Raw genomic sequence first — 22201 nt, 5'->3', positions numbered from 1 at the left:
GTCATTGTAGACAATGTGCTGAAATCTTCTGCCCAGTGTACAGGCAACCAAAAAAGCAAACAGGAGGCTAGGAATTATTAGGAAAGGGATGGTAAATAAGACTAACAATATTATAATGCCTCTCTATCGCTCCATGGTGCGACCTCAACTTGAGTATTGTGTTCAATTTTGGTCGCCATATCTCAAAAAAGATATAGCGGAATTAGAAAAGGTTCAAACAAAAGCAACCAAAATGATAAAAGGGATGGAACGCCTCTCGTATGAGGAAAAGCTAAATTGGTTAGGGCTCTTCAGCTTCGAAAAGAGACAGATGAGGGTGATTATGACTGAGGTCTATAAAATTCTGAGTGGTGTAGAATGGGTAAAAGTGAATCAATTTTTCACAGTTTGAAAAAGTACAAAGCCCAGGGGACACTCAATGAAATTACATGGAAATACTTTTAAAACAAATAGGAGGAAATGTTCTTTTTCACTCAAAGAACAGTTAAGCTCTGGAACTCATTGCAGGAGGATGTGGTAACAGTGGTTAGTGTATCTGGGTATAAAAAAGGATTGGACAAATTCCTGGAGGAAAATTCTATAGTCTGCTTTTGAGATAGACATGGGGTAAGCCACTGCTTGCCCTGGGATTGGTAGCATGGAATATTACTACTATTTGGGTTCCTGTCAAGTACTTGTGACCTGGATTGGCCATTGTTAGAAGCAGGATACTGGGCTAGATGGACCATTGGTCTGACCCAGTATGGCTATTCTTATGTTCTTATTTGCTTAAATCAAATCAGATAAATAAGGCATTTTTTTCAAAAGTATATGGGGTAATTTTCAGCAGCACAGTGGTGAGAGGCTTAATTTAAACACTAGTGTTGGCATTTAAATAGGGACCACAATGGGATGTGCTTAGCACCAATTCTACAGTGACACATAGGCGTGTCTAAGCCATTATAAATAGGAAGATATGGGGATTTAGCTTTTTATAAAGGTGGGAAGAGGTCTATTTATAGAGAGCTAATTAATATTATAATGGACAAGGTTGTTGAGAAAGAAAAGGAAAAAAGTTTAAATTTGGGATTAATCAATGCAAGGTCAGTGAGAAATAAATTACCAATTATTTCTGATTTAATTATCGATAATAATATTGATATTCTTTGTGTGACAGAATCATGGATAACTGATGAAGACCTTATATTCCTTCACTACAAATTCATGCTATCCTCCTTCCACTCCTCCCTATTCCTTTCAAAACAGGACTATTACACCCAACTGACCAATTCTCTCAGCTCCAACCCCCGTCGTCTCTTCGCCACCCTTAACTCCTTCCTCAAAGTGCCCTCCGCTCCCACCCCACCCCCTCGCTCTCTCCTCAATCACTGGCCGATTACTTCCACGACAAGGTGCAAAAGATCAACTTTGAGTTCAATGCCAAGCCATCTCCTCCTCCTCTTCACACTTCAACCCTCTCCAACCAACCAACCCAGGCCTCCTTCTCCTCCTTTCCTGACATCACCGAAGAGGAAACCGCTCGCCTTCTTTCCTCCTCGAAATGCACCACCTGTTCCTCTGACCCCATCCCCACAAACTTACTTAACACCATCTCTCATACTGTCACCCCTCCATCTGTCATATCCTCAACCTCTCTCTCTCCACTGCAACTGTCCCTGACACCTTCAAGCACGCCGTAGTCACACCTCTCCTCAAAAAACCATCACTTGACCCTACCTGTCCCTCCAACTACTGACCCATCTCCCTACTACCCTTCCTCTCCAAAATACTTGAGCGTGCCGTCCACAGCCGCTGCCTTGATTTTCTCTCCTCTCATGCCATCCTCGATCCACTTCAATCCGGTTTTCGCCCTCTACACTCGACAGAAACAGCACTCTCTAAAGTCTGTAATGACCTGTTCCTTGCCAAATCCACAGGCCACTACTCCATCCTCATCCTCCTCGATCTATCTGCCGCTTTTGATACTGTCAATCATGATTTACTTCTTGCCACACTGTCCTCATTTGGGTTCCAGGGCTCTGTCCTCTCCTGGTTCTCCTCCTATCTCTCCCACCGCACCTTCAGAGTTCACTCTCTTGGATCTTCCTCCACACCCATCCCCCTATCTGTTGGCGTTCCCCAGGGATCTGTCCTTGGACCCCTTCTCTTCTCAATCTACACCTCTTCCCTGGGCTCCCTGATCTCATCTCATGGCTTCCAGTATCATCTCTATGCTGATGACACCCAGCTGTATCTCTCCACACCTGATATCACCGCAGAGACCCAGGTAAAGGTATCGGCCTGCTTATCCGACATTGCTGGTTGAATGTCCAACCGCCACCTGAAACTGAACATGTCCAAGACCGAGCTCATCGTCTTTCCACCAAAACCCACTTCTCCTCTTCCCCCACTTTCTATCTCCGTTGATAACACCCTCATCCTCCCCGTCTCATCTGCCCGCAACCTCGGAGTCATCTTCAACTCCTCCCTCTCCTTCTCTGCGCATATCCAGCAGATAGCCAAGACCTGTCGCTTCTTCCTCTTTAACATCAGCAAAATTCGCCCTCTCCTCTCTGAACACACCACCCAAACTCTCGTCCACGCTCTCATTACCTCTCGCCTTGACTATTGCAACTTACTCCTCACCGGCCTCCCACTTAGCCATCTATCCCCCCTTCAATCTGTTCAGAACTCTGCCGCACGTCTTATATTCCGCCAGAACCGTTATACTCATATCACCCCCCTCCTCAGGTCACTTCACTGGCTTCCAATCAGATACCGCATTCAGTTCAAGCTCCTCCTTCTTACCTACAAATGCACTCAGTCTGCTGCCCCTCGCTACCTCTCTACCCTCATCTCCCCTTACGTTCCCGCCCAAAACCTCCGCTCACAAGACAAATCCCTCCTCTCAGTGCCCTTCTCCACCACCGCCAACTCCAGGCTCCGCTCATTCTGCCTCGCCTCACCCTATGCTTGGAACAACCTTCCTGAGCCCTTACGCCAAGCCCCCTCCCTACCCATATTCAAGTCTTTGCTGAAAGCCCACCTCTTCAGTCCTGCTTTCGGCACCTAACTCTTACCTTTCAGAAAATCCAGACTGCCCAATTTGACGGCCCCTATCGGACTGACTGTTCATTTGTCCTTTAGATTGTAAGCTCTTTGATCAGGGATTGTCTTTCTATGTTAAATTGTACAGCGCTGCGTAACCCTAGCAGCGCTTTAGAAATGTCAAATAGTAGTAGTAGTATAGTATATTGATTAATCAAATTTGTCCAGTAAGTTACTTGGCTCAGTTTCAGTCAAAATTAGGTAAAAGAGGAGGAGGAGTATTGATTATATATAGATAAAGTTTAAATTTAAAGAAAGAACAAGGTATTACAATTGATGGAATAGAGATTGGTATTGTTGTGAATTTAGGGGTCCCGAGCCCCCCCAAGAAGGCTGGAGTGACCTTAAATCTGACTCCATCTCTAAATAGCATTAGTACTGGGGTAATCAAGGAGTTGTGAAGTTCTAAAAGGAATTGCCACTGAGAGAGACGTTAGGTCTAAGGGACCCGCATTAGTCCGCCTCTCAGCACTGGCAAGGAATAGATACCAGCCTTATGACAAACTGGATTTAGGGTACAGGTTATACAATGCAGCGAATGATAGCCTGATACAGCAAAAGCATCTATACTTACAGCCTTTCATCATTAAGTGAAGCCCACAAATCATCATTTGGAATGAGGAGTTTATTTGCCAAGGTACAAGTCAAATAAGTGATTGACAACAGGCATGTACAATCAATTAGTCACAGGAACACAATAATCCAGCTGCAAACCGGTGTTAATTAGTTCCTAATCTTTTATAATTTCTCTTACCAATTAGAGGTTTTACAAGGGAAAGCAATTAGGTAATTTGTCAATTCTGCTGGACACATTGGTTTCCCTTGGAGAGAGAGAGTGCCAACCCTTCTCTCTCTAACTTAAACCAGGAAATACCCTGATTTTTATAGGTGCCCTCAGGATATGGATAATATGACAGTAGATATACCTGATTGGATCTATGCTAATGTCATGGTTGTCACTGATTGGCTCATGCTAATGAGTTGCTTCTATCTTGCTAACATGGTTTTGTCTTTAGCTCGCTTGACCACAAATCTTAAGCAAGACCCTGCATCCAGCTACGCCTTTCCTTTCTCACACCATAGCTGGCCACAATCCTGCTCACAGGAAAGTCTCCCTCCTCTCTTGGACAGCTAGTTCCCTATTTTCTTTGCACCTGGCATGACTCACTCATTTCTCAACTTGTTTTTCTAACTACATTACAGAGAAAATTCCACTTTGCAACAGATACGGCTTCCATTTTGTGCTGAAATCCTCCATTTTGTTTCCATATCTATTCCTAACTTTTCCTAATTTAGCTTATTTAGACCTCAATCCGGGCTACAAACTAGGCCATACTTTTCCAGTAAGCTCCCAGTTATGTCAGCCATCAGATTTCTGACTCAGCCAAGGTCTGTAATAGCCTGAGCTCTATGACTGGGCCCGCCACCATTCCAGTGGGGGGGTCCCTGGCTGTACCATAATTATACAGTATGATGATATCTAAAAATGTAAACATATTAGTACTGTATATGCAGCCCTCAGTATATTCCATAAGGATTTTTCTTATCTTATTGAATTATTAGTTAACTCTAATGTGGACTGGGAAAAATCTATATTAATAGATGATTTTAATATACAGGCTGATCTGTGTAAAGTTGATGATGTGGTTTCAAATTTTATAGCTTCCTTAGAGGGATTAGGATGGTACCAGTTATTAACACAGCCAACACATATTGCTGGTCATACTTTAGACCTTGTTTTTGTTCAAAAAAATAATGTGAGAGGAAATACATACTATGCTGAAGACTGATGAAATAGTAAGAAATTATAAAGCACTTTGGTATAATGAGGATTTGTATGGATTGAAATGTGAATTACGTAGAAATGAGAAGCAGTGGTGAATGTTTCCTTCTAGAGGTACACAAATTGGATATTTGAAGAAGTTAGTGGATGGATAAAATATTGATCATGAAAAAAGTCTTCAAAAATAGAGATAAAGAGTTTTTGGGTCTCAAAGTTTGTATATTTCCTGACGTCTCTAAGGAGACTAAAAAAAAAACCGTAGACAGTTTTTGTTGTTGATACCAGGGTTCTCCAGCTGGGTGCCACCTTCTATTTACATTATCCTTGTAAATGTATTGTTTGTTATCAGTCGGTCAAGCATGTTTTTTTTGAGTCTTTGCAACTTACAGAATTTATCGCAGCCAAGAAATCTATGAGGTGAAATGTGTTAAGGTATATATTAACATGTAAGAGCTCAAATTCCTTAAAATGATTTTGATAGTATATCTCCATATAAGTTAATCTTGCATCATAATTGTGGACTTGAGAGTACTTAGTCAAAGATTTTCCTTACTTGTTTGTTATGTAAAATATTCTGACGATGTACCTTTTCTGTTCAAGCATAATACTTGGTAAATAATTGAAATAAACTACTACTACTACTACTACTACTACTACTACTTATCATTTCTATAGTGCTACTAGACGTATGCAGCGCTGTACACTTGAACATGAAGAGGCAGTCCCTGCACGACAGAGCTTATAATCTAATTAGGACAAACAGGACAAACAAGAGATAATAAAAAAAAGAAGTTAGTGGATTATAGACAGAAAGTAAGGTTAAATGTGCTGTTTTCAATGAGTCCACTGAGAAGGCCTCATCTGACATCAAAGAAATGTTCGCTATTGTTACTAGATTAACTAATGAGGTGGAAAGTAATAATAATTCTTTGCCCACTATTTCTTGTGATGATTTTGCAGTGGAATTTCATACTAAAGTGGAAAAATTAACAGAAGAATTTGATTATTCACAGTTACTGTTAGAGCCCACATGTGCTTTGAGCAAGGATGAAAAATGGTCTGAGTTTACTTTAGTAACAGCAGATCTGATCAAGAAGACTTTTAATCAAGTTTAAGAATAGCTACTGTAAGCTAGATGTTTGTCAACCAGTAATTTTAAAAGTGAAGAAGGATTTGGTAGCTCCAGTTTTTACTGAAATTGTGACTAAAAGTTTAAATACAGGTAGTATGCCAGTTGAATTAAAAAAAAAAAAAAGCAGTGGTTAGACTACTTCTGAAAGATGAAAAAGGATGTAAGTAACAAGTGGACAATTTTAGACCAATATCCAATTTACCATTTTTGGCAAAAGTAATAGAAAGAATTGTGTATACTGGTTTAACAGATTTTTTAACCGTACACAATATTTTGGATGTCAATCAATTTGGTTTTAGATTGAATCATGACACAGAAATTCTATCATTGTCAATGTTTGATGTGATCCAAAGTGGATTTAGCGAAGGTAGACATTTGTTTTTGTTAGAAACTCTAGACATATCTGCAGCATTTCGAACAATCAATCTCACAATTTTGATAAATAGATTAAGATCAATAGGGATTAGTAATAAGGTATTGAATTTGTTTACCTCCTTTATAGAGAATAGATATTTTTCCATAGATCTAGGTGACGATATATCTAGAGAAAGGTCTAGAGAGAAGATATGTCTACAGAAGTTATGAAAGAAGAGGACAGTTCTCTAGTATGTGAACATTATTTTGCTCTGTGCTTTGGGAACTTAAAGATTGGGCTCTAAAGGAGGAATTGTAGGTTATTGATAGGCAGAATTAAAAAAATTAAATTAAATTAAAAAAAAAACTTTATCAACTAGTCTCCATACCCTTTCCCCCCTAGTTTTAAAACTTCAACTTTGTACCACAAAATTAACAGCCTCTAGCAGGCACAGCAGGGCCTAGTTCAGTCTTGGGGGGAAAAAAAAGAGAGTGAAGCAAGCATTATTAAGTAGTTTCCATAGTGTACAACCCTTTTCCCATAGTTTTAAACTGAAACTTTCTCTACAAGTAGAAACTTTTCCCATAGTTTTCAAATGAAACCTTTTCTAGAGCTCGAAACTTAACAGCCAAATAACTTTAAAAAGGATAGTAGCAAGGCTCAAATTTTGTTCTAAAAGACAGTTATTTTCTGTTCTTTGGGCCCTGTTTACTAATGGGGGTTAGTGTTTTTAACACGCCTACAATTAGTGTGTGCGCTAACTGTGTAGGCGCATATAGGGATATTGTAGGTGCGTACACAGTTAATGCATGTACATGGTTAGCATATGTTTAAAATGTTAACGCACCTATAATGCGGCTTAGTAAACAGGGCCCTTTGGCTGCTGGAGAGGTAGCACAACTACTGACCTGAATTAGGTGTTAAATAAGGTGTGAGGAAATAGAATATTTGCAAAGGTTATTAAGGGCAATCAGATTACTGAGTTAGCTTGAAAGGGTCTGTTTGAAGCAGTCCCCTTAGATTTAAAACTATATAGAGAGGAAAGGTCCCACTTAACTTTCTTTCTGGGAAGTTCTGAGCGAAGAGGACATTTCTCTGGTAAGTGAACATTATTTTGCTCTGTGCTTTGGGAACTTAAAGATTGGGCTCTAAAGGAGGAATTGTAGGTTATTGATAGGCAGAATTAAAAAAAAAAATTATCAACTACTCTCCATATCCTTTCTCCCCTAGTTTTAAAACTTCACTTTGTACCACAGCATTAACAGCCTCTAGCAGGCACAGCAGGGCCTAGTTCAGTCTTAGGAGGGAAAAAAGAGAGAAGCAAGCATCATTAAGTAGTTTCCACAGTGTTCAACCCTTTTTCCATAGTTTTAAACTTAAACTTTCTCTAGAGTTGGAAACCTTTCCCATAGTTTTAAGCTGAAACTATTTCTAGAGGTAGAAACTTAACAGGCAAAGAACATTAAAAAGGATAATTGCAAGGCTCAAATTTAGTTCTAAAAGACAGTTATTTTGTGTTCTTTGGCTGCTGGAGGGGTAGCACTGCTACTAACCTGAATTAGGAATTAATTAACGTGTGCGGAAGTAGAAAATTTGCAAAGGTTATTAAGGACAATCAGATCACTGAGCTTGTTTGAAAGGGTCTATTTGAAGCAGTCCCCTGAGATTAAAAATAGAGAGGAAAGGTCCCACTTTACTTTCTCTCTCAGAAGTTCTGAGAGAAAGAGGACGTTTATTTAGCTCTGTGCTTTTGGAACTTAAAAACTGGGATCTAAAGGAGGAATTGTAGGTTAATGATAGGCAGAATTTAAAAAAATATGTGCAGACGGTGAAATATTGCAGGAAGACCTTAGGAAATTGGAAGACTGGGCATCAAAATGGCAGATGAAGTTTAATGTGGACAAATGCAAGGTGATGTACATTGGAGAGAATAATCTGAATCACAGTTACCTGCTGCTAGGGTCCACCTTGTGGGTCAGCACTCGAGAAAAATATCTACTGGTCATTGTAGAAAACATGCTGAAATCTTCTGTTCAGTGTGCGGCAGCAGCCAAAAAAGCAAACATGATGCTACAAATTATTAGGAAAGGGATGGTGAATAAGACCAAAAACACTATAATGCCTCTGTATCGCTCCATGGTGAGACCGCATCTTGAGTATTGCATTCAATTCTGGTCACCGTATCTCAAAAAAGATATAGCAAAATTAGAAGAGGAATCAAAAGGGGATGGAACTCCTCTCATACGAGGAAAGGCTAAGAGGTTAGGGCTCTTCAGCTTGGAAAAAAGACAGATAAGGGGAGATATGACTGAGGTCTACAAAATCGAGAGTGGTATAGAACGAGTAGAAGTGAATCAATTTTTTACTCGTTCCAGAAGTGCAAAGGCTAGGGGACACTCAAGGAAGTTACAAAGAAATACTTTTAAAACAAATAGGAGGAAATATTTTTTTCACTCAAAGAATAGTTAAACTCTGGAACTCACTGCCAGAGAATGTGGTAACAGCAGTTACAGTATCTCGGTTTAAAAAAGGTTTGGACAAGTTCCTGGAGGAAAAGTTCATAGTCTGCTACTGAGACAGGCATGGGGAGGCAAATGCTTGCCCTGGGATTGGTAGCATGGAATGTTGCCACTATTTGGGTTTCTGCCAAGTACATGTGACCTAGCTTGGCCACTGTTAGGAACAGGATACTGAGCTAGATGGACCATTGGTCTGACCCAGTATGGCTACTCTTATGTTCTTAGAGAGAAGCAACTGAATACTGGATTGCTGCAAAGAAATGTTTTAATATATTTTTATTTCCATTGTGTCAGTTGTTAAATTGTCTGGATTTGAATTTTAGACATTATGCTGAGAATATCCAATTTTTGCTTTCAATTGATGATTCAATTCAGATAATTCTTAGTAAATTAACAATGATTTTGAAAGCCGTAATGTGTTCTATGAAAGCAAATTGCTTAAAGCTAAATGTAAACAAGACTAACCCCCCTGTTTTCAAAGACGTGCGGCATTGCCTACACAATCCATTCAAAGTGAATGGGCTGTGTTGGCAGTACCGCACCGCCAGCTGCTAGTGAGGCTTTGTAAACAGGGGCCTAAGATTTTGCTGTTGCCACCTTTTATTTCAGTGGATATTCCAGATTGTTTTCAATTTGAGGGCTCAGTAGTAGTGATAGAAGAGCATTTGAGAGATTTAGGCATTACTGTGGATTCAAATTTGAACATGAAGTTGCATATAAATAAGATTGTGAAAGATGTGCTCTTTAAATTACACTTGTTAAGGCATCTAAAAAAATTGCTAACTCCATCAAATTTCAGGACTGTGATTCAAAGCAATGTAATGCCGTGCTTTGATTACTGCAATAGTTTGCTACTTGGCTTACCTAAATCGCAACTTAAAGCTTTACAAATTGTCCAAAACTCAATGGCAAGAGTTCTAATGCAGATTAACAAAGTGCAACTATACAACATGTATTTTCTATATCTCAATTGTTTATGCTAATTATCTTTATTTCCAGTCTAATGATCCTAATTGTTCAAGTTATTTTTGTCATGAATGAAGTTTAACCTATTACCTTTAGTTCTTATCATAGGACGAACCTTCCTCCTGTAACCTAACTTAATCTGTCCCTCTACCTCAACTATGTATTTCTCCTATCCGGGACTGGTAATCACCACTTACGGAACTATGTAAGCCACAATGAGCCTGCAAATAGGTGGGAAAATGTGGGATACAAATGTTATAAATAAATAATGAATGAATGTTGGTAGATATGAGCACATTACACCAATTTAAAAATCTTTACTTTGGCTACCAGTCGAGTTCCATATTAAATTTGATATTCAAGATTTTGACAGGGCAGGTGTCAGAGATTGTAAGCTCTTTGAGCAGGGACTGTCTTTCTTCTATGTTTGTGCAGCGCTGCGTACGCCTTGTAGCGCTATAGAAATGCTAAATAGTAGTAGTAGTAGTAGTAATTATCGGCAAAGATGAGTGTTTATCAGCCCTCAGGGTCATTGAGATATGAACAGCAAAAATAATTGGATGTGCCTTCACATTATGCTATACAATTAAATGAGTACAGAATGAGTACAGAACTACCATATTCTATGTTGTAGGTCCCACTTTATGGAATAGTCTACCATTAAAGCTAAGTAAAATACAAGAAATTAAGCAGTTTAAGCAACAGCTAAAAACTCAGTTTTTTGTGCAAGCTTACGGAGTTCAGAAAGGATAAAGATCATGATAGCAGTTAGTTAAAATGATTTAAAGTTTTTAGTATGTTTTTATATAAGTATATAAGTATTGCCATACCGGGAAAGACCAAAGGTCCATCAAGCCCAGCATCCTGTTTCCAACAGTGGTCAATCCAAGTCACTGTACTTTATGTTGGTAAGTTGTACATCAGGCTCATTTTCAAAAGAGACAGACGTCCAAAAAGCGACATTAGTCAGCATTTGGACATCTCACAGAAACATCCAAATCAGTATTATCGAAACCTCTTTTTGGACGTCTTTCTCTGAAGTCCGTCAGAAGGATGTCCAAATCTCAAGGGGACGTGCCAGGAGTGTGTTCAAGGTGGGACTTGGGCGTTCCTAAGACATGGACGTCTTTCAGCAATAATGGAACAAAACAAAGACGTCCAAGACTAAAACATAGATGTTTTGAGCTAGACCTGTTTTTATAGTGAATAGCTGCAGTGGGAATTGAACCCACTTCCCCAGGATCAAAGTCTGCTGCACTAACCACTAGGCTACTCCACAAAAGAGGTGCCCCAAATGACCAGATGACCACTAGAAGGACTCGGGGATCACCTCCCCTTACTCCTCAGTGGTCACTATCCCCCTCCCACCCCCAAAACAACGTGATTGAAAATATTACTTGCCAGCCTCAGATGTTATACTCAGGTCAATTAGAATAGCATGCAAGTCCCTAGAGTAGTCTAGTAGTGGTGCAGTGCACTGTAGACAGGTGGACCCAGGTTTCTATCTCCCCCTACTTGTTACACTTGTGGATGAAACTGTGAGCCCTCCAAAACCCACCAGAAACTCACTGTACCCACATATTGGTGCTCCCTTCACCTGTAAGGGCTATGGTAGTGGTGTACAGTTGGGGTAGTATGTTTTGGGTGGGTTTGGGGGGGGGGGGGGCTCAGCATACAAGGTAAGGAAGCAATGGTGAGATGTGTACCTGGGAACATTTTATAAAGTCCACTGCAGTGCCTCCAAGGAGGCCCTATTGCTTTCCTGGGATGTCACTTTACCACTATTCTACCTGACGCCAAGCTTTCTATTTTTTTATAACATCTGAGCCTTGTGTCTATTGTTTATCATTAGATTTGGGCTTTGAATTCAGATCTATAGATGAAAAGGAGGTCTCATTACATATATGTAAATACCAGTGTGCTATTTTTTCATACTTCATAGCAAGAGTGTACATTCCCTAATTACCTGTCCCAATGTAACTGAAGCTTTTACCTCCTCAGTGCATGTAAATGGTTTCATCCCTGTGTGGATTCTCTGATGCTTTGTGAGACTTTCTTTCAAACCAAAGCTTTTACCACATTCAGGACATGTAAATGGTTTCACTCCTGTGTGTATTCTCTGATGCATTGTAAGGTTTCCTTCTGACCAAAGCTTTTACCAGACTCTATACATGCAAATGGTTTGTCTCCCGTGTGGACTTTCTGATGCACTTTGAGATTTACATTACAACCAAAGCTTTTACCACACTTAGAACATGTGAACAGTTTCACTTTATTGTGGATTTTCTTGTGTATTTTGTACATTTTGCATTTGGATGTATTTGTTTGAAAATGGACCAAAAAATAAAACATCCAAATCACAAAACATTTTTCCAAACAGCATTTTCAAAAGGAAAAGATAGACTTTTTTTTGTAGAAAATGACCTTTTACAAAAAACGTCCAAATTCAGACTTAGATGTCATACCCAAAAATGCCCCTTGTGCATTTGACTTGCCCAAAGTCACGAGGAGCAGCAGTGGGAATTGAACCCATGTTGCATGGATCAAAGCCTGCTGTACTAACCATTTAGCCACTCCTCCTCTGTTTTGGACTTCTTGCATTTGGACATCTTTTGCTCGAAAATGGACCAAAAAAAGGATGTCCAAATCACAAAACATCCAAATCACAGGACATCCATAGTATTTTCAAACAGAAAAGATAGACATCCATCTTTTTCAAAAATGACCTTCTTTCCTGTTCGGAATTTGGACATCTTTGTAAAACATCTAAATTCTGATTTAGACGTTCCTTTCGAAAATGCCCCTCTATGTATGTGAAAGTGTAAACCACCAAGAACTGCTGGATTGAGCGGTATAGAAGAGAATGAAATGAAATAAATAAATTACAGAATACTAGCATAAAGCCTAAACTTATGTGTACCCACTTACGCCAGGTCAAGATGCATAAGTTGGCGCACTTAAGTGCCGTGCAACTTGTGTAGCTGATAGCGTTCTATAAGTTGTGCACGTTAATTGGCATGGCCTGCCCATGCTTCAAAAGAAAGAAGAAAACCACTTCCACAGAGCCAACAGGAATTAACAAAAAAAAAAGGAGGGGATGTGGACGTGACCATAATGAGTAGTCTTAATGATACCATAGATCCATGGACGATACAAAGACAGAATCAAGGGGAAAAAAAACAAAACATGGACAAAGAAAATGGTACATGAAAAAACTATGGGCCCTGTTTACTAAGCCACACTATAGGTGTGCTAACTTTTTAATGTGTGCTAAATATTAGCGCGCACTTACACTAGAGACACAGCTCTGGGATGCAATACAGACTAAGGCATTCGCTCACTGATCCGGAAGAAAGGCCTAGCTCTAAACCATGTCTTGCAGGGCTCCAATTAACTCCAGTCTTTACACTGGAATCAGATGGGACTTTGGGTAGTTGATAGCCAACCCTAGTAGCTCCAGCACTCAAATACTTCTGGACATGGATTCTTGAGCTCCTCCCTCAGATGTGCATTTCAATCATCCAGGTAGAGAAACATGAGTATTCCCAGACTGCGCAGCAACACTGCAACTACTGCTAGACACATGGTGTGACCCAGTATGGCTATTCTTATGTTTTTAAAAAGGCTGTCCTAACCTTTTCCAGTTAGCTATCTGGTTAGTGGTCTGAATATGACTGTTAACCAGATACCACTTCTAAATCGGTGCTGAAACCGGATACTCGGTGATGGCCAGTATATGGGTACCAGTACTGAATATCCGGTTTTATTTTAACCTTTTATTTATCCATTGACTGCCACAGTTAAATATCAGCCCCTGAGTGTCCACAAGAACACAGTAGCAGTAAACAATCAGAGATTACAGGATATTGAAACTCTGAAGACAGCCCCTTCTGTTCCTCTTCTCTGAATCTGAAGCATGTGCCACCGGGAGATGAAGAGCAACAATGCCACCAAGTCACCAGACTGACCCTAGGTGTTTCAGTATTTTGTAAAATTTTTCAAATATATTCACTTACTGGCTTGTTAATCCACAGGATATCTGCATTATCAGACAAAGATTCATCAGGACCAAAGTCCGTTACTGGTTGGGCTTCCACCCTAGAGCTTTGCTTTCGCTTTAACATCCTGAAGTTAGCTGTGGTGATCTACAATGATGAACAACTCTGGGGGAAAAAAAAACAGAAATTAGTACAATTTGATAAAGAACTTTAAAAAATGCTTTGTTATATGCCAACATGTCTGCTTTTGCACTGGTAATCATTTTTTCCTGATTGTTCTGCACATCTCTATGTGTGAGAGCATATCTACTATAATAAAACGCACCTCCAACGTTCTGAAGCTGACTCCGTGGCTTCAGTGAAGAGTTCATAACATCGTAACATTTGTAAGTCCGTCACATCTCTCTCTGGCCCGCCCTCACGTCAAAACGTGATGACGTCGAGGGCGGAACAGTGAGAGTGAAGGCAACAGTGCACACTTACGACGTCGAGGGACGTATCACATGGAACTGTATGGAAAGAAAGGAGTAGCGTCAGGAGAAGGGGTCATTTTCAGATAGCGAAGGCAACGGTGCACAGTTGCCAGGCAACAGTACGCGACGTTGACAGACCTATCAAAGGAAAATGTATGGGCAGAAGGGAGGAGCCTCAGGCAACAGTACGCGACGTCCAGGGACCAATCAGAGGGACGTGTATCGGAAGAAGGGAGGAGCCTCAGGAGAAGGGCTCATTTTCTCTGAGTCAAGTCAACGGTGCACAGTTGCCACGCAACGGTACGCGACGTCGAGGGACCTATCAGAGGGAAGTGTATGGGTATAAGGGAGGAGTGTCAGGACGGAGAAGGGGTCATTTTATGTGCACCACGCAGGACAGGAACATCGCTGGAACTACAAGACTGACTGGTTTATTTCTCTGTATTTCCAGTGTACTCATTTTTTCCTGTATTTGCAATGTGGTAAGATCCTAACACTTGCATTTACAACATTAATGGCAGAAAGTCATCACCTTACTAGTGCCCGTTTCATTGGTCTCAGAAACAGGCCTTTTTTACTAGTATAATAATATAAATGTTCTGTATTGTTTTACAGAGATGCAGAAAGCCATTTTTATTGTAATAGTATAAGACATTTATGCAGATGACATTATGTTGAACCTGTCCCACCCATACAATCCTATATTTCTTCCATCTAATTGACAACTTATCCAATTTTTCAGGATATAAAATTAAAAGACAGAAGTTCTCCCTTTGAACATGCCAACCCAGATTTAGTGACTCCATTCAAATTGGTATTGTCCACAAAAATTAGATACCTAAATATCAGTTTATATACAGATTTTCTTGACACAATCTTTAATAATAGTCAAACTATTACAGAAATAGTGAAAACTCTACATTACCTAGTGGGGAAATGATGATAGCGCCTAAAATGAACATTATATTAATTATGGTTTCTTCTCTATTTCCTAAATCTTTTTTATCAACAAATTGGCAATTATTAACCCAATTTCCCTGGGCTTCGAAAACACCAAGGGCGTTGTTAAGCTTAGCTCGAGTTATTTTTTTTTTGTTGTTGTACCCTGTGCTTTCCCACTCATGACAGGCTTAATGCGGCTTACATGGGGCAATGGAGGGTTAAGTGACTTGCCCAGAATCACAAGGAGCTGCCTGTGCCTGAAGTGGGAATTGAACTCAGCTCCTCAGGACCAAAGTCCACCACCCTAACCACTAGGCCACTCCTCCACTCTGCAGCAGGGCCCATAGGAATAAAATGGGTCCTGCTGCAGATAACTCGAGCTAAGCTTTAGTAAACAACCCCCCAAAAAGTTCACTTAAGAAACTTAGGGGCCCTTTTACAAAGGCGAAGTAGGGCTACCAAACGGGTAGCATGCAGCAAAACAGCACTACTGCCAGGCGCGCCAGGCATCCTGCGGTAGTTTTGATTTTGCCACATGCCATTTCCCATGCTAGAAAATCATTTTTATTTTGCGGTGTGGGGTGGAGGGAGTAGGCATTCCCGGCAGTAATCGAGCAACAGAGGCTCACTGCCACACGCTGCCCGATTATCACATGACTAGCATGTGAGCCCTTACTGCCTGCCAAATAGGAGGCAGTAAGGGCTCATGCGGTAATAACCATGTGCTAACTTGGAAATTAGAACATGGCCATTAATAGAAAAAATCTGAAATTCAGCCATTTTCGAGCCATGCTAAAAAGTGGCTGGAGTGAGCGGAAAACCCATGCGCTATAACTACTGGCAAAGAAAAATTCTGAGATCTTCTTTTCAGAGTTATATTTTTAACACAAAGCCTTTATTCTCCATCAGTGAGTTTATTGGTTAAATTTACATAAAGACTACATTCCTAACTGGGTCAAAATCTATCTATCTACTTATCATTTCTATAGCACTACAAGGCATACGCAGCGCTGTACACCATACACAAAAGACAGTCCCTGCTCAAAGAGCTTACAATCTCAAACAAGTCCTGTGGGACTCTACCTCATCTAGTATTATCTACTGTACTTAAACAATGATTAAAGTCTAACTCAATAATGCAATCTACTTATCAATGCTTATCTGAATTAGATAAAGCACTGAATTATTCCTGGCACAACTTCTCAAATGTATCTATTGATTCAACTGTAGACTCACTGTTAACAATTCTGTAATATTTTGGACAGACTGAGCGAATCTTGGATTCTGGAAACTAGAAGACATTGAGGGGCATAATTGAACGAAAACGTCTATCTCCATGGGCGTTTATCTCCGAGAACGGGTCCGTGAAGGGGCGGACTGAACCGTATTTTCGAAAAAAATAGACATCCATGTTTTATTCGACAATTTGTGAGCTGGGCGTTTTTGTTTTTCAGTGATAATGGAAAATGAAAGCGCCCAGCTCAAAAACGAATAAATCCAAGGCATTTGTTCGTGGGAGGGGCCAGGAGTCGTAGTGCACTGGTCCCCCTCACATGCCAGGACACCAACCGGGCACCCTAGGGGCCACTTTTACAAAAACAAAAAAAAAGGTAAAAGAGCTCCCAGGTGCATAGCACCCTTCCCTTGTGTGTTGAGCCCCCCAAATCCCCCTCAAAACCCACTGCCCACAAGTCTACACCATTTACTATAGCCCTAAGGGGTGAAGGGGGGCACCTACATGTGGGTACAGTGGGTTTGGGGGGCGGTTTGGAGGGCTCCCATTTACCAGCACAAGTGTAACAGGTGTGGGGGGATGGGCCTTGGTCCACCTGCCTGAAGTCCACTGCACCCCCTAATAACTGCTCCAGTGACCTGCATACTGCTGCCAGGGAGGTGGGTATGACATTTGAGGGTGAAAATAAAAAGTTGTGAAACGGCATATTTTGTGGTGGGAGGGGGTTTGTGACCACTGGGGGAGTCAGGGGAGGTCATCCCCAATTCCCTCCAGTGGTCATCTGGTCATTTAGGGCACTTTTTGGGGCCTTATTCGTGGAAAAACAGGGTCCAGGAAAAGTGCCCTAAATTCTCGCTAAAAACACATATTTTTTTTCCATTATCGGCGAAAGGCGCCTATCTCTGATTGGCCGATAACCACGCCCCAGTTCCACCTTCACCATGCCTTCGACATGCCCCCATCAACTTTGTCCGCATCCGCGACGGAGTGCAGTTGAAAACATCCAAATTCGGCTTTCGATTATACCGCTTTATTCGTTTTTGTGAGATAAACGTCTATCTCCCGATTTGGGTCACAATATAGACGTTTTTCTATTTCGATTATAAGCTGGATTGGGGCTGATATTCAGCCAGTGGGAGGCAGCCCGCATAAGTGATGTGGTGAGCAATGACCCTGGATATTCAATGCTGGGCCATTTCCGATGGCCAACATTGAATATCCAGGGGTCTTTTGGTTGGTGCTAACTTAACCAGCTAAGCAAATATTCAGTGCAAAGATAGTACTGCTATTTACGTGGTCCAAACTGCCTGCTAAATTTAGTCGGTCAGCTCTGAATATTGCTGGTTATCGTGCAACATAACCTATTAACTTTTCAGCGCTGACTGTGAATATTCAGCAGAGATAACTAGTTATCTCACACTGAATATTCACAGTTAGGCGCCAAAATGCTATTTAACTGGTCAGCAGCCATTTCTGGCCAGTAAATAACTTTGAATAGCAGAGGGACTCTATTTAAAAGATGCATATAATGTTCAACAGCATTTTCCAATTCCTTCCTCACATTAGTTTACATCATTGCTTAACATCATCCCACATTTTAACTGATATCAAACATGAAACTACTTTAGCAAAATCAGTCTTAGCCAGTGGCCATGTGGATTTTTCTCAATTTATACAATTCTTTTAAAATCTATTTTCCCTGACAACTCTGGTCTAAAAAAAAATCTTGGGAACATGAATTAAACTGTAACTTATCTTCTGAACAATGGTCAGAATTCTGGACCATTTCTAGAAAAGTTCTCTCCTCTGCTAGTTATATTCAATCAGGGGTCCTTTTACTAAGGTGTGCTGAAAAATGGCCTGAACTGGTGTAGACGCGTGTACTGGATGCGCGCAGGTCCATTTTTCAGCACACCTGCGAAAAAGGCCCTTTTTTTTTTTTTTTACTGAAAATGGACATGTGGCAAAATAAAAATTAGAGCACGTCCAATTTGGGCCTGAGACCTTACCGCCCCCACTGACCTAGCAGTAAAGTCTTACACATTAACCGGAAGGTAATGGTCTACGTGCGTAAAATGCCGATTAGCGCCCGATTAGCGCCACATGCCAGAAATTTTCTGGCGTGCCTAGTGAACACAGGCGGTAGTTCAAAACTGACATGTGTAGGACACACGTATACGCCTACCCAGCTTAGTAAAAGGGCCCCTCAGTATTTTGTCTTGCTTCATAGAACCTTATAAACTCCACAAAAAATATATGTCACAGGCATCACAACCACAACCACCATCAATACAAGGAACTTTAAAACATATGTTGTATGGTTATACAAACACCTTTTCCTTTTGGTCAGACGTCTGGTCTGTCACTAATACCATTTCCTCATACTAAGGTTATTTTATGCAACTATTATTCTCAAATCCATTGCTCTTAAAAGAGAACTCTCTGATTCTCAATCAAAGCTTTTAGATATACTTATTATGATTACCTTAAAAATAATTTTATCCAATTGGAAAAATAATCACTTACTCAATTGTTCACTTTTGGTGGTAAACAGTTTTGCAACTCTATGAATTTGAAATGTCTGTTGCTGACAAAGGGCCCTGTTTACTAAGCCACGTTATAGGCTAGTTAGCATTTTTAACGTGCATTAACAATGTATACGCATTAACCATGTACAAGCCTACAATATCCCTATAGGCACCTACATGTTTAACACGCGCACTAATTGTAGGAACATTAAAAACGCTAACGTGCCTTAGTAAACAGGGTCCAAAATGAGTTCCACATTAAATAAACAAAAAAACCTGATCTGACCTAGAAAATTATCTCTAATACCATTGCTACATAGACCATATTGCCTTTTTTATAATACAACTCTATTTTTCCTGTTGCACTTACTTCTTGCTTGTTTATTTATTGGTACTTATATCCCACATTTTCAGTAATTGCATAACCAGTTCAATGTGGCTAATAATTAACTAAGGGGTCCTTTTATTAAAGTGCGCTGAAAAATGGCTTGCAGTAGTGTAGGTGCAGGTTTTGGGTGCATGCCGATCCATTTTTTAGCGTACTTGTAAAAAATGCCTTTTTTGTTTTGCCAAAAATGAACGTGCGGCAAAATCAAAATTGCAATGCGTCCATTTTGGGTCTGAGACCTTTCCGTCAGCCATTGACCTAGTGGTAAAGAATCCAGGCGGTAATGACCTACGCGTGTCAAATGCCACTTGACGCACGTCTGTTATGCATGCCTGTATTTTTCAGACGCGTGTATCGGACATGCGCTAAAAATGAAATTACCACAAGAGCCATGCGGTAGTCTGGCGGTAACTCCATTTTGGCGCGCATTGGGTGCGCATAGACACTTACACAGCTTAGTAAAAGGGCCTCTAAAGTACTTACATTGATAATAATAAAGATACAAAAAGTGATGTTAAGAAGCAGGATGTGTCAACAGAAAGTTAACAACATTAAAATTACAGTTGCATTAGTAGTTTAACATAAGAACTTATTGCAAAGGAAGGCTTTCAGGAATTTGCAGAAGGTGTAATTTTTACTAAGTCTGACTTCCCTTCAGATGGAATTCCATTTATCCCCAGATTCTATACATCGCGCCAAGATTTCTGTGCAGAAATCGAAGCATATTTCATAACAATGCGCATAACCTAATTGGTTAAGATGCCAATTGATAATTGCCAATTAACAAGCAATAATAAACGTCATAAGGTGGCAGGACATTTTTCTCTCAAAACATCCAAGTTGCTATTTTCAACACCCTGATTTTAAATGTTTTGCTCCAAATTTAAAGGGGGTATGTTGGGGGCGTGTTTTAAGTGTGGCATGAGCGGGACATGGGCAGCACCAAAACACAGACATTTTTCTTCAATAATGGAACAAAATGAAATCATCTGGGGCCAAAATTATGACTTTTGGCTAAACTTGTTTCAGTCATGACTAACCCCTCCCTTTTACAAAGCCTGCAGCAATGCTAACACAGCCAGGAATCGGTAGTGCGGCTTTGTAAAAGAGGCCCTCAGTGCCTTATTAATCAAAGTCAAAATTTTAAACTTAACATAAGTACATAAGTAATGCCACACTGGGAAAAGACCAAAGGTCCATCGAGCCCAGCATCCTGTCCACGACAGCGGCCAATCCAGGCCAAGGGCACCTGGCAAGCTTCCCAAATGTACAAACATTCTATACATGTTATTCCTGGAATTGTGGATTTTTCCCAAGTCCGTTTAGTAGTGGTTTATGGACTTGTCATTTAGGAAACTGTGTAAACCCCTTTTTAAACTCTGCTAAGCTAACCGCCTTCACCACGTTCTCCGGCAACGAATTCCAGAGTTTAATTATGCGTTGGGTGAAGAACAATTTTCTCCGATTTGTATTAAATTTACTACACTGTAGTTTCATCGCATGCCCCCTAGTCCTAGTATTTTTGGAAAGCGTGAACAGACGCTTCACATCCACCTGTTCCAATCCACTCATTATTTTATATACCTCTATCATGTCTCCCCTCAGCCGTCTCTTCTCCAAGCTGAATAGCCCTAGCCTCCTTAATCTTTCTTCATAGGGAAGTTGTCCCATCCCCGCTATCATTTTAGTCGTCCTTCGCTGCACCTTTTCCAATTCTACTATATCTTTCTTGAGATGCGGCGACCAGAATTGAACACAGTACTCAAGGTGCGGTCGCACCATGGAGCGATACAACAGCATTATAACATCCTCACACCTGTTTTCCATACCTTTCAATAGGCAACCAATGTAACAACTTCAAACTGGTGTGATATGACTCAGTTATGGAGTACTGGTTATCACTTGTGCTATCACATTCTGAGCAATTTAGTATGCACCAAGAGAATATTGTGGTAATCCTAGATATAACATATTACAGTAGTCAAGGCATGGTACCACTGTATGAAAATTACATGGCTTCAGAAATACAACATTCGCAGTTTAAAAACACCATTTTAATTACATTTTGCATTTGCGACTTCATAGACAAGGAGGAATCTAATAACACTTCAAGATTTCTCATTTCTTGAAGAACTGAAATAGCTGTATCATACGTTACAATCTTATGAGTTAACCATAAAATCTGCATTTTGGTCAAATTTACTGGTAACCAATTAGCAGTCATCCAAGCTCAAATTGTATGAATGCATAACTTCAAAAACATTATGGTTTCATCCATAGAGCTTTGTGCTGGGACCAAAAATTGCAAATCATTTGTATATGGTATTGCACATCTAACATCCTCAATACGATACAAATTAGCTGTAAGTACAGATTAAACAAAATAGCTAAGAGAGATGACCCTTGAAGTACTCCAGAAGTAATCTGGACCCATGATGAAGACAAATCATTGCAACTAACTTGAACTTCACAATCAGAAAGGTATGATTGAAATCAGGCTAAAACTATCCCTGATATACCATAAGACCTTAACTGATTTACTAACATGACATGATCAATAATGTGCAGAGGTGACATCTAATGAGACAAGGAAGTACTAATCCCCTTTATCAAAACCCAATCTGATTATATCCAGTAGTGAAAGCAATTAAGCGTTTCTGTGCTGGAATCTCAGTGCACTGTTTCTTACTTTGTCCGACTGTCTCAGCGGTTCCATCTCTCTCAGGGTATGGGAGCTTGCTCCACTCTGTGTGCTGAAGCCAGAAGTTGTGATTTACTAAAGAGAAAGATCATAAA

The 22201-nt window shown here is 40.3% G+C and overlaps 1 protein-coding gene across 1 annotated transcript in view; it reads right to left on the bottom strand.

The window, feature by feature from the left end:
• The window catches only part of NALCN (sodium leak channel, non-selective), a 690956-nt gene that overhangs the window by 652446 nt on the left and 16309 nt on the right, over nucleotides 1–22201 (bottom strand). The window contains 1 exon segment of the mRNA XM_030201343.1: nucleotides 13859–14005. Coding sequence (XP_030057203.1) covers nucleotides 13859–13966 — 108 coding nt within the window. The 5' untranslated portion in view covers nucleotides 13967–14005.

This window comes from Microcaecilia unicolor, chromosome 4 (genome assembly GCF_901765095.1).
Source record: "Microcaecilia unicolor chromosome 4, aMicUni1.1, whole genome shotgun sequence".
Taxonomy (NCBI): Eukaryota; Metazoa; Chordata; class Amphibia; order Gymnophiona; family Siphonopidae; genus Microcaecilia; species Microcaecilia unicolor.
This window is presented reverse-complemented; position numbering and strand designations above follow the sequence as displayed.